Source organism: Rhincodon typus, chromosome 2, assembly GCF_021869965.1.
Source record: "Rhincodon typus isolate 14 chromosome 2, sRhiTyp1.1, whole genome shotgun sequence".
NCBI classification, from domain to species: domain Eukaryota; kingdom Metazoa; phylum Chordata; class Chondrichthyes; order Orectolobiformes; family Rhincodontidae; genus Rhincodon; species Rhincodon typus.
This window is the reverse complement of record NC_063333.1, coordinates 3,172,527-3,186,444: the sequence shown is the minus strand read 5'-3', so window position 1 is coordinate 3,186,444 and position 13,918 is coordinate 3,172,527. Positions and strand designations below refer to the sequence as shown.

General features: G+C 40.6%; 1 protein-coding gene across 3 annotated transcripts in view; it reads right to left on the bottom strand.

Annotated features, from left to right (window-relative positions):
• LOC109937349 (zinc transporter ZIP4) overlaps window positions 1-13,918 on the bottom strand; it is a 57,172-nt gene that overhangs the window by 29,992 nt on the left and 13,262 nt on the right. For all 3 annotated transcript variants that reach the window (XM_020535954.2, XM_048611886.1, XM_048611893.1), the window contains exons 2-4: window positions 13,151-13,444; window positions 12,271-12,481; window positions 4,778-4,971 (exon numbers count right to left, since the gene is read on the bottom strand). In XM_020535954.2, the coding sequence (XP_020391543.2) occupies window positions 4,778-4,971; window positions 12,271-12,481; window positions 13,151-13,444 (699 nt within the window). The remainder of the gene's footprint in view (window positions 1-4,777; window positions 4,972-12,270; window positions 12,482-13,150; window positions 13,445-13,918) is intronic.

The window sequence follows — 13,918 nt, the reverse complement described above, 5'->3', positions numbered from 1 at the left end:
GTAAAGCATGATCCTGACGAAACTCACTCACAGCAGTCATTTTGAAGTTGGGGGTAACCATTCTCTTACATCATTCATCTCTTTGGGAAACTTGACTCGTTCAACCCAGTCATCAAGGACTTAGCCCAGTATGTGGAAAGAATGTGTATTTTTTTTTCCAAGCAAACAATCTCCCATTGTGGCAACTGAGAAATAACAAGAAATTCTCCTGACAGCCTGTGGAGCTGCAGCTTTTTCTGTCATTAGAAGCCTAACTTTTCCTGAGGCATGAGTTACTGAAACATTTCAAGAATTGATTGACATAGTTAAGGAATATTATGACCCCAAGTCTCCTTTAATTCTAAGTTGCTAAAGCTTTTACTCAGCAATACAAAAACCAGGGGAATCTGTATTGAGGTTTTTGACTAGGTTAAGATGACTGGCAGAAGACTGTTAATTTGGTTTAACCCCAATGAGATGCTTAGAGACCATCTAGTATACAGGATTAATGATGTGACTATGCAAAATGCCTGGTGCTGAAGCTCAACTGGACTTCAAATAGGCACTGCAACTAGCTTTATCATTGGAAAATGCAGCAAGAGGAGCGCGTGAGTTGCAAGGTATCCTGATGGAAGTGGACACCCTCGCCAGTCTGCCTGAGCTTGAGAACACAGCTGCATAGCCTCACTCAAGAAATATCCAGATAAGAGTTACTCTAGGATGGCCCACAGTAAAACTCAAAACAAAGTCCAGTATCAGTCAAACAGTCACAATTTTCTTCAGGATCCTGCCTGGTATGACATTGTAATTGTTGTTGATATGCACATTCAGGACAGCAACAGAGCTCTGTTAGGCCCAAATAGTTTAAAAAAAAATTGGTGGTCATATTTGGAATCAGAAGGTTCCACCAATAACTTAATGGGGAAAATTTCATGATAATTACGGACCACAAACCACTATTTGGTCTGCTTGAAGAGGCTAAGGCAGTGCTGCCCATAGCTTCAGGCCACATTCAGTGATGGGCTCTAATATTAGGTGCTTATAATTACAAATTTGAACACCTTCTGGGTGGGTGAGTAGCAAATGTGGATGAATTGAGCCGCCTCCCATTGGCAGATATACGAACTGTAGTGCCTCCAATGAAGCTTTGGTCAAAACATTGAATTTTCTGGTCACGGTCACAGTCACAGCTAACAATATTAGACTTTGGACACAGAAAGATGCAGTCCTTTCCAAACTGAAAGGATTGGTATTAATGGGGGAAACCAAAAGGCCGTCGTAGCTAGAATTTTTGCCTAGGGTAGAGGACGGCATATTGTATGGGGATCAAGAGTGATTGTTCTGGGCAAAGGTTGCCGTCAGATACTGCCTGGACTCCATCAAGGCATCCAGTAGTCTCAGAGTGAAGGTGCTAGCCAGGCTGGACACAGGTATAGCTGTGTTGGTGGGATAGTACTCAGAATGTCAACAAGGACAAAGATTAGCACCAACAGCTCCCCTTTATCCACGAGAAGGGTTAGATAAACCTTGGACTCGGTTCCATGTCGACTGTGCAGGTCCTTTCATGGGTTCAATGCTTTTACTCATTGTAGATGCCCATTCAACATGGTTGGGTGTGCGTAGAGTCCATTTGTCAAACACTGGAGTGACAATAGAAAGATTACGCAATTAAAAACCAAAAGAACTGCGGATGCTTTAAACCAGGAACAAAAATAAAGTTGCTGGAAAAGCTCAGCAGGTCTGGCAGCATCTGTGGAGGAGAAAACAGAGTTAACGTTTTGGGTCCGGTGACCCTTCCTCAGAACCTCAGAAAGATTACGCACATCTTTTGCGACACATGGAATCTGGAAGTATTAATTACAGATAACGGGCCATTGTTTAGTAGCAGGGACTTTAGTTACTTCTTAAAGTCAAATGGTATACGACATATTTGGACAGTTTCATTCCACCCATCATCTAATGACCTGGCAGAAAGAACAGTCCAAACTGTGAAGGTTGGACTGAAGAAACAGCCTTACAGCCTCACTAGATACTAAGTTGCCACTGTTCTTGATTGCTTATAGGACCACCCCACATGCAGCTAAAGGGATAGCACCGGCAGAGTTGCTAATGGGTAGAAGACTCTGCACCAGGCTAAGTCCGATCTTCCAGGACCTGGGGAAAGGTGGAGCTTGGTGAAACGGCTTCAGGAACTCCAGTGCCGAATCCAAGATTCCACAAAATGAGACAGACAGTTTGATCCAGGGCATAAAGTTTGGTGCAAGAATCATGGAAATGGCCCTGCATTCATAAGAGGCATGATCAACATGAGATCAGAGCCAGTGACAAAGTTTGCATGGGTGTGACAGTCCTGAATAAGCATGTGGAGCATTTGAAAGCTTACAAATCTGCAGACCGTGTAGGAGCAGAACATGTCCTGCACCTCAAAGCCTTCAGAAATACTTCAGGGACCCATTGATTCACTATCTCCATCAAACATTGTCAGATCCTCTGAATCAGAGATGGACATGATAGAAGTAGCCACCTTGACACTTCTGCCTCCCTAACTTCCCATGCTAAGACAGGTCCCAGGGATTTATCTACCTTTATATTTTTTAAGACCTCCAGGACTTCTTCTTCTGTAATTTGGATTGTTTTCAAGGCAACAATTTTTATTTCCCTGAGTTCCCTAGCCTCCATTTCTTTCTCCACAGTAAAAACATTAAACATTTATTTAATATCTCTCCCATTTCCTAAGGCTTAACATAAAGATGACCACTTTATCTTTAAGGGGCTCTACTCTCTCTCGAGTTGCTCTTTTGCTATTAATGTACTTGTAGAATTTCTTTGGGTTTTCCTTAACCTTTAATGCAAAGACTATCTCATATCCCCTCTTTGCCTTCCTCACCTCCCTCTTAAGAATGCTCCTACACTCTTTATACTCTTCAAGAGATTCATTTGAACCCAGTTCTCTATATCTAATTTTTGATTTTTTTAAATTCTTAACTAGAACCTCAATATCTTTATTCATCCTTTGTTCCCTAATCTTACCTTACCTTTCAGTCTAACAGGAACATAACGTGACAATGCTGTGGCTTTAAGAGGTATTTTTTTCCTTTTTTTTGGAAAGGAGAGGTTGTAAGACATAGGTGAGGAGCTGTCGAGTTGGAATGCCAGTAACATAAATAGCTTGTGAGGCCTTGGGTGTTTTTTTTTAAAAAGTTGGAACAGTTGAAGCAGCTTGGATGGGTGTGGCCAGCTCTCACAGACCAGGATTTCTAGTTCTTAGATTTTTAACTTTGAGTTTCAACAGCAGTTGCTATTGGAGTCTCAACAGGGTTGGAAGCTACAGTAAAGGTCTCCTGGCTGCTACCCTCTCTGAGTTTCTACTTGAATTTTAGTTGCTGTCTCTCTGCTGTTGGGTTGCATGTGAGATAATCAGATTTCTGAATTTCCCTTTTTGCCAAGGTGTGTGTTTATGGAATGTTACTATATTGGAACAATTAATTAGTAATAGTTACTGTATCTTTTATTCTGTTAACTTTTCCAACAGAGTTAAGTTATTGTAAGTTCCTCTTTCTTTTGTTGTATTTTAACTATAGTGTTTAAATAGTTTTGCTTAACGTCGGGTAGTTTGACCAGTCACATTGCATCTGGAATATGGCACTTTATATTTGCCCTTAAAATAAGAAAAGTTAGGATCTAGGCTACCTTCTTAAAATATTTTGAGTAAGTCTGGCCTGGTCCATAACAATAATAACTCTGAACTCTCGTTATCACACTTTTGAAAGCTTATCAGACTTTCACATTTATCAAACATCCCTTTACCTGCAAACAGTCTACTCCAATCAACCGTTGAAAGTTCTTGTCTCATACCATTAAAATTTGCCTTACTCCAATTAACTTCTAAGGTCTGGAATCACATGTGGGCCAGATCAGGTAAGAATGGCTGTTACCTTCCCTAAAGGACATTTGTGAACCAGATGGATTTTTCCTGACAATTGACAATGGACTCATGGTCATCATTAGACTCTTTATTTCAGATTTTTGTGTTAGTGAATTCAAACACCACCATCTGGGTCCCTGAAACATTCCTGGGTCTCTGGATTAACAGTCCAATGATAATACCACTAGGCCATCGCCTCTCCAATAAATAGTGTGGAAATACTGAGTGAAGTTTCCTGACCTCAGCCTGGGGCCATGGGCAATTGAAGCACCATTAACTATTGTTCTGGCTTAGATCTTGTACCTCAGCTTAGGTTGGATATTGAAACTGGAATTTTCCTGGCCCACTGTTCCATGCACTTAGTGCATAACTTAAGGGCAACCAATTGAGCCCAATATGTAGCAATGTAGAATCATCCTGCTGAACCTTTAAACAGCTAAGTCTAGGTTTCCTGACAGACCTGTAACAGTGAAGTAAAGAAAATGGCTTAAAGTAGTGGGGAGGCGATGGCCTAGTGGTATTATCACTGGACTGTTAATCCAGATACCCAGTTTACATTCTGGGGACCCAGGTTTGAATCCTGCCATGGCAGACAGTGGAATTTGAATTCAATAAAATATCTGGAATTAAGAATCTAATGATGTCCATGAATCCATTGTCAATTGTCGGAAAAACCCATCTGGTTCACTAATGTCCTTCAAGGAAGGAAACTGCCATCCTTACCTGGTCTGGCCTACATGTGACTCCAGACTCACAGCAATGTGGTTGACTCTGGACTGCCCTCTGGGCAATTAGGGATGGGCAATAACTGCTGCCTGGTCAGTGATGTCCTCATCCTGTTAATGAATAAAGGAAAAAAAAGTGTGGTATTACCGTGTTCCACCTATTGGCAGTCATGTTGGCTTCCTCCTTCTCCAGACCTGTGGTTATCAGCTGTCTGAGTCGGTGTTCATTCTTGTGATTTTCTTCATGGTCCTCATCCCCATGGTCTTGTTCATGACCGTGAGCCATGGAAGCTTCATTTTTATGATTAACCAGACCAATTTCATGCATCACCTCTTCAAGTTCTGTAATGGAAGAAAGAATGACTTGCGTTCATATAGTGTCTTTCATATCACCAAAAGCCTCCAAGCCCAATTTGGTTTTAAACATAATCAGAAGAACATAATGCAGAATTTCCTCTGTCTGACATAACAAGAATGATGGTGAACAAGGAAAAAGTCCAAAAATCGTTTTCTGAACAAAGAAAAACTTTCCCAATCAACTCCTCATATTTTAGATGGTGAGTTCAGAACCTTGACACAGGGTAGTGAAGAGGTTCATTTCTATGCACTTACATTTCATTAATTGTTCAACTCATTCATTACACTTCCAAACTTTCTCCTCTCAACTGAGAAACTTGACAAAACAAAAACTTGACTGGTAAAACAGAACACGTACCTAGCATCATCTACATCAGTGCCCATTACAGATTGTGGAATGCCTGAGCCAGCTATCTAGTTTCTGTTTATATAGAACATAGAACAGTAGAGCTCAATACAGGATCTTCGGCCCACAATGTTGTGCCAACCTATTATCCTATTAAGATCAATCTACCCTGCATACTCTACATTTTACTATCCTCCATGTGTCTATCCAAGAGTTGCTTACAAGTCTCTAAAGTATCTGACTCCACTACCACCACCGGCAGCGCATTCCACACGCCCACCACTCTCTGTGTGAAGAACCTACCTCTGACATCTCCCCTATACCTTCCTCCAATCACCTGAAAATTATGCCCCCACGTAATAGTCATTTCCGCCCTGGGGAAAAGTCTCTGACTATCCACTCTGTCTATGCCTCTCATCATCTTGTAAATTTCTATCAAGTCACCTCTCATCCTTCTTCGCTACAATGAAAAAAGCCCTAGTTCCCTCAACCTTTCCTCATAAGACCTGCTCTCCACTCCAGGCAGCATCCTGGTAAATCTCCTCTGCACCCTCTCTAAAGCTTCCACATCTTTCCTGTAATGAGGTGACCAGAACCAAACACAATATTCCAAGTGTGGTCTAACCAGAGTTTTATAGAGCTGCAGCATAACCTCATGGCTCTTAAACTCAATTCCCCTGCCAATGAAAGCCAACACACCATACGCCTTCTTTACAATCCTATCAACTTGGGTCGCAACTTTGAGGGATCTATGGACATGGACCCCAAGATCCCTCTGTTCCTCCACACTGCCAAGAATCCTGCCATTAACTCTGTATTCTGCATTCAAATTCAACCTTCCAAAATGAATCACTTCACACTTTTCTGGGTTGAATTCCATCTGCCACTTCTTTGCCCAGCTCTGCATCCTGTCAATGTCCCGTTGCAACCTACAACAGCCCTCCACACTGTCCACAACTCCACCAACCTTCGTGTCATCGGCAAACTTACTAACCCACTCTTCCACTTCCTCATCCAAGTCATTTATATGGGACTACTTCTTCTGCACAAGGTACCTTCAGTGGCATGCTCTTCCTGGACCCTTCATCCACACAATGTGGCCTTAGCAAAGCACCAGCCTCACAACATTATCATGGCTGCTCCTGAGTAAACTCAACCATTACCTGAGGGCTTCAAGCATGTACTTTAGAGGTGAGGCACAACTAGGATTTGCACAAGACCAAGACCATAGACACAGGAGCTGAAGTAGGCCATTCAGCCATCAAGTCTGCTGTTCCATTCAATGAGATCAGGGCTGATCTGACAATCCTCAACTCTACGTTTTGCCTTTTCCTCATAACCCTTGATTGCCCGACTCATTAAAAATCTGTCTACCTCAGCCTTGAATATACTTAATGGCCCAACCTCAACACCCCTCCACAATAAAGGATTCCATAGATTCACTGCCATTTTGAGAAGAAATTCCATTTTATCTTTGTCTTAAATGGGTGACCCCTCACTCTGAGATTATGCCCTCTGGTTCTAGCCTCTCCCACAAAGGAAAACAACCTTTTTGCATCTACCTGGTCAAGTCCCCTGAGAATCTTATGTTTCAGTTAAGTTGCCTCTCAATCTTCTATATTCCAAGAAGTACAGGCCCAATCTAGTCAACCTGACCTCGTCTGACAGTCAATCTGTACCTGGAATCAGCCTAGTGAACCTGCTTTGGATAGTCTTCGGTGCCAGTAGGTCTTTCCCTAGATAAGGAGCCCAAAACTATTCACTGTATTCTGGCTGTGGTGTCTTTTCCATTTATATAATATTCAGCTCCTCAATTCTTCCTGTCAAAGTGTATAAACTCACATTTCCCCTCATTATATTCCATCTACCTAGTTTTTCACACTTGTTTAAAGATGTTTATATCCTTCTGCAGAATGTGTGTGCCATCTTTACCACTCGCCTTCCCACCTATTTTTGTGCGATCTGCAAACTTGGCTATAATGCATTCACTTGCATTATCTAAGTCATTCATATATATTGTAAACTATTTAAATGTTGCCATCCTGAAAATGTCCCCCTTGTCCCGACTCTGTCTTTTATCAGTTAGCCAATCTTCTATCCATGTTAATATACTACCACCAACACCATGGGTTTTTTTTAATTAAGTAGCCTGATGTGTGGTACCTCAAACACCTTCTGAAAATCCAAATACATTATATCTATTGCTTCACTTTTGTTGGTCCTGCTTGTCACCTTCTCAAAGATTTCTCGTAAATTTGTCATGATTTCCCCTTCATGAAGCCTTGCTGACTGATTTGTCATATTATGTGTTTCTAAATGCTCCGCTATTTCATCTTATATAATGGTGCAAGAGTAGGCTGTGAGGAGAATGCAGAGAAACCTCAGTGTGATTTGGACAAATTAAATAAGTGGGCAAGTACATGGCTGATGCAGTAAGTTGCGAATAAATGTGAGGTTATCTGCCTTAGCGGCAAAATCAGGAAGGCATATTATTATCTGAAAGGCAATAGATTGGGAAAGGGACAGGTGCACTATGCACCAGTCACTGAAAGTAAGCATATAAGTGCAGCAGGTGATGAACTGGGCAGATGGTATGTTGACCTTCATTGTAAGAGCATTCGAATACAGGAGCTAAGATATCTTGCTGACACTGTACAGGGCATTAGTAAAACCACGCCTGCAGTACTGCGTGCAATTTTAGTCCCTTTATCTGCGGAAGAATATTCCGGGTATTGAGGGAGTGCAACAAAGATTTACCAGTCTGTTTCCTGGGGTGGTGGGATTCATGTGTGAGCAGAGACTGGATCGTTTAGGACTATAATCACCAGAGTTTAGAAAAATGAGGGGAATCTCACAGAAACTTATAAAATTCTAACAAGATCAGACAGGGTAGCTACAGGAAGGATGTTCTTGATAACCGAAGAGTCCAGAACCACAGGTCACAGTCTGAAGGAAGTGGTAGTTTTTTAGGACACAGATGAGGAGAAAATTCTTTACCCAGAGAGGAATGAGCCTGTAGAGTTTTCTGCTACAGGAGATTGTTGATGCAAAAACATTTAAAATGTTCAAGAAAGATATAAATATAGTTTTTGGGACAAAGTGAATCAAAAGATATGGGGAGAAAGCAGGAACAGGGTTCTGAGTTGGATGATCAGCCATGATCATGTTCTATGGCAAAGCAGGCTAGAAGGCTGAAGAGCCTACTCCTGCTCCTATATTCTTCAATTCTAATTGTCTCTAATACTTACCCAAGATTAGGCATTAAACTAACTGGCCTATAGTCATCTGTTTTTTGATTCCTTCCCTTTTTAAGTAAAGGTGCTAGGTTGGCAGTTCTCCACATCTCTGGAACCTTTCCAGAATCAAAGGAATTTTGAAAGATCACTGTCAATGCATCCATTATCTCTGTAGCTACTTCCTTTAATATCCAAGGATGTATTGCATTAGGTCCAAGGGATTTATTGGTCTTTAGCCTCATTAGTTGGCCTGTTTCCACACTGTAGGGATTCTATGATTCTGTAATTTCCCTAGCACTTTTTCTCAAGTGATGTTTATTTATCTCCTATCCTCATATTACCTCCTTGAATATTTAGTAATTTTTAATGCTATTAGTGTCTTATAACGTAAAGATTGAAGCAAAGTATTTGTTTAACTTCTCTGCCATTTCCTGGTTCCTCATTATTTTCCAGCCTCATGTTGACTTTGGCTTCAGTCTTCATTTTCATATTTGTAAAGAAGTTCTTGCTGTCTGTCTTGATATTACTTGAGGTTTAACCCTCAAAGTTTACTTTCTCCATCTTTGTTATTTTTATTGGCCATCATTTGTTGTTTTTTAAACTCTCCCAATTCTCTGCTGACAAATGACAAGAAACAGTTGCTATATATAGGTACCAGGTAGAGACCAATTCCAACAAGAGAGAATCGAACTATTACCCCTTGACATTCAATGGTATCACCGTCACTGAATCCTCCAGTAACAATATCTTGAGAGAAAACAGTTAACATATTGGGTCGAGTGACTCTTCCTCGGAACTGAGGACCTGTTCTGAGAAAGGGTCACTCGACCCAAAACATTAACTCTGATTTCTCTTCACAGTTGCTGCCTGACCTGCTGAGCTTTTCCAGCAATTTCTGTCTTTAACAACCTATTTGGCACCATATCAACATACATACATCCTCACTAACGCATAGTACCAACAGTGTGCATCACCTACAAGATGTACTGCAAAAATTTACCAAGATGGAAATGAGTAGAAAATTGTTCCCAGGGATCGGTGTTGGGACCCTTGCTTTTTCTGATTTATATACACGATTTGGAGATGGGTGTTGAGGGCAAAACCTCTAAATTTACAGATGAATACTAAGCTAGGGAGAATAATGAATTGTGAGGATGATGCTGAGTGACTTCAGAGGGACATTGATAAGTTGGCCAGACACTGGCAAATGAATTTCAATACAGAGAAACGTGAGGGTACTGTATTTCGGCATGAATAGACAAGACAGGCTCAAATGGTACAATTTTGAGGGAAGTACAGGAGCAGAGGAACCTCAGGGTTCATGTGCATAATTCTCTGAAGATGGCCACGCAAGTTCAGACAGTTGTTAAGAAGTCTTATAAGATCCTTGGGTTTATAAATAGAGGCATAGAGTATAAAAGCAAGGAAGTGATGCTACCCCGCTACAAATCATTTGTCAGACCATATTCGGTGTATTGTGTTCAGTTCCGGGCACCTTATTCAAAGAAGGATGTTAAAGATGTGGAGAGATATCAAAGGAGATTTATTATAACGATACCAGGAATGAAGGATTTTAGATACAAGGAAAGATTAGAGAGATTGGGCTTATTCTCTTTGGAGTAAAGAGGATTAAGAGGTGAATTTATGGACGTGTTCAAAATTGTGAACCATTTTGACAGGGTAAAGAAGAATGTTCTGTTCCCACTAGTTGGCATGTCAGTAAGTAGGGGTCAAAATTTCAAGATTGTCAGCAAGACAGCTAGGAATGAGATGAGGAGTAACATTTTTATTCAGAGAGTTGTTAGGATTTGGAATGCACTGCCTGGGAGAGTGGTGGAAGCAGATTCCATAGCAGGTTTCAAAAGAGAGCTGGATATATATTTGCAAGTGATGAAGTTAGAAGGCTACACAAATAGGGCTGGAGAGTGCGATTAGCTGGGTAGCTCTTTCAGGAGCCAATGGGTCGAATAGGACAGAATAATATTTCAGAGTCTGAGAGATCAGGCACAACCTTTATTATCATCCACATCCTCAATGACTGAATTGGGTTCATAGTTTAACTAAAAACCAAAAGAATTGTGGATGCTGGAAATCAGAAACAAGAACAGAAATTGCTGGAAAATCTCAGCAGATCTGGCAGCATCTGTGGAGAGAAATCAGTGTTAACATTTCAGGTCCAGTCACTGACCCCTCTTTAGAACTGGTCCATAGATTGTTTGATTATTGGTCTTCAAAGTTGCTCATCTGACAGGCAGCCTCCGACTTAGTCTAAAGGTTATGTGTACATTAATGGTTTTCTGTTCTGCATTTTTTGACCTGCAGATTATTTTTTGTCTTATCCAAATTAATGTGCAAATGAGGGGTGATCTCATAGAGACTTACAAAATTCTAACAGGACTAGACAGGGTAGATGCAAGGAAGATGTTGCCAATGGTGGGTGTATCCAGGACGACGGGTCACAGTCTGTGGGTTCAGGGTAGACCATTTAAGACAGAGGTGAGGAGACATTTCTTCACCCAAAAAGTGGTGAACCTGTGGAATTCATTGCTATAGGAAATAGTTGATGTCAAAACATGGAATGTATTCAAGATGCGGCTAGATATAGCACTTGGGCGAATGCGATCAAAGATTGTGGGGAGAAAGCAGGATTAGGCTATTGAGTTGCGCAATCAGCCATGATCGTGTGAATGGCAGAGCAGGCTCAAAGGGCCAAATGGCCTCCTCCTGCTCCTATCTTCTATGTTTCTAATTATACTTCTGGCTGAACCAACTTTAAAGAAGCTATGCATAAACTAGCCGCATCATTATTTGGAAAAAAGCAGCAGTGAGACAGTGCACTTACATTGCATGGTACTATAATAATGTTGCACTGAAATATCCAGATGGGTATGGACCTATGACCCACCTATAGTCAAGTGACTCATGACATGTATATTGAGAAAGCTCCTTTCAACCCTTCTTTCATTTGTATCCCTTCAATACTTCAGAGTGTGCAGACTGTAACATCTTGAAATTCTTCATTAATATCTGCCGTTAAACTATGAAAGGCAGCACTTTGTGCAGGTTTTCTTTCCAGGCTGATGCACTGACGAACAGCAGACATGTGAGTTGCCCAATGAACTTGTCTCTCAGCCTTGCCCCCTTGAAAAGCTCATAAATTGAAATAACATTTCTCTACTGAGATGTATGGATTAATTGCTGATTCCATACTCTCACCCATAAGATGGGTATAAGTCTGGAATCATGTGTGGAGGTAAGACCTTTACACATGCCCTGAAATTGTCTTTATGCCCTCTGCATTGAAAAATGTATTCAAGGCATTACGTGTCAAAGTGAAAGTTCAAGGATCCCTGACATATAAGGCTATCTGCAGGTCAAAGATTTGGTTGCTTGTTTGTAAAAGAAAAGCAATGCTTGTTGATTACAATTTCGTAAATCTTAGGATGGATAAAGAGGCTCCTCCTGGTTTTCCACCACCCCTCATCCTCCATCTTACTACTCCTCCTGCACAAAATTCCACACCTGACCATTGGTGACCTCATTCTGCAGAAATCCGTGCTACAAAATGCACATAACACCTAATGGCTTTTAATGCTCCAAACATCTGCCTACAGTTGTACCATGCATTCGCTTCCATATCCTTATTTGCTAATTCCACTGTCACTTCATAATCCAAAACTAAATGGAGCATATTGACCTTACCTGCTCTGGTGATGTTTGCGGATTCATTGTGATACATGTGAAAGATAAAATCAAGAAAGAATTCGGGCCCAGGCAATAAATGTTGGAGTATACAATCCCCTTGAAGTACATGGTAAAGCACAATGGCAGAAAAGTGATTGAGGTTGTCTTCTGACATTCCATTTGGACCAAGGCCAGATTCTTCTAAGATTTGATTTACATCAACGCAAGGCTGTAGTTTAGAAAAAAGTACATTAACAAAATAACCAAGTATCAAACTATACTGGAAATTATTTTGTTCCGATACTAGTTCCAAATGACCAAATTTTGCATTGTTTCATAATCATTTGCTGAGAATGTCAAAAAGGCTTTCTTGGCATTTGGATAGCTCAACAATCAAGTCTAAAATAAGATATAACTCAATGTGTATAATATAATCATTTTCCTCACTGCTTTAGAGTTTTGTAACACATACTCAGCGCTGACCAGTGGATTAGATGACGTGGGATGGGGAGGAAGCGTGTATGGAGTACAAAGGCCAGCACAACCGAAGTAAGCCAAATGATTTGTTTCTGTGTCACACATTCTATTTAACACTGTTACAATATTATGCTTGACATCAATGGCCTGCAGGAACTGAAAAACTTGCTTCGTAGAAATGGTTTTTCTCTTGCTGTAATCTTGCGTCAATTTACATCACATTGATCTCCTGAATTTATCTTTATGCTTTATTGGCTGTTTAAGTAATCAATCATTTAAGATTCTAAGTTGTTTCACAGAAAGTACAGTCATGTTAATGATTTTATATGTGGTATAGTGTTCAAGGTTATGCTGACTTTAACTGATTGGATTATTGAAAAGAGGACAGATACCAAGTACCAAAGTGCCAATCCCTACTTACCTGACCTTTGGCCACTGTCAGATAGTTCTTCTGTATTGCCACCAGTACCTCTTCTACTTGGTGATGGGTGGGGTCAAGGATTTGGCTGATGTTAATTTTCGTCATTAGCCTCTCTGAGAAAGCCAGTGTTGCCTTGTCCCACATTCCAGACTGTATGACCTTGCATTCTTTCTGTGGGTTGCTCAGGAAAAGTAGCAATCCGGGAGTAATTTGGAAAAAGTCAAACAATGTCAGTGATTTGGTTTCACTCCTATTCTTCTTGGCAAGTTCAAAAAAGTCACCTGCTGTGAAACACTATTTAGGAGAAAAGAGATGGAAGAGATTTATGAATAACCAGTAGAAAACTTAAAGTTTCTTATTGAAAAAGATACTGCCATCTACTATGGAGCTTGTGTGTTCACATTTATGTCTACAGCATATATCTGTGTATATATTTATTGTGTTTGTCTGTGTGATATTTGTATGTAAATTTATATATTTGTGCATGTTTACATATGTGAATTTGTGTGTGTGTGTTTTGATCAATTTTATGTATGTGTTCGTACGTGTGCAGATTTACACATATGCTAATCAAGAGGGTAAGAATTCTTCTGTGCATCCTTTTAATGGTCATTAACCCATGTACAGTATTTGTGTGAAAGTCATTGTTAATACAGTAGATAGGATGATTTCAGAAGTGTGCATAAGCCAAAGACTGTATCACCTAGCCACTACTCTTCCTTAGGCCTGAAAGTTTGAGCCCCATCAAAATTGGGAACGGTAACTTTT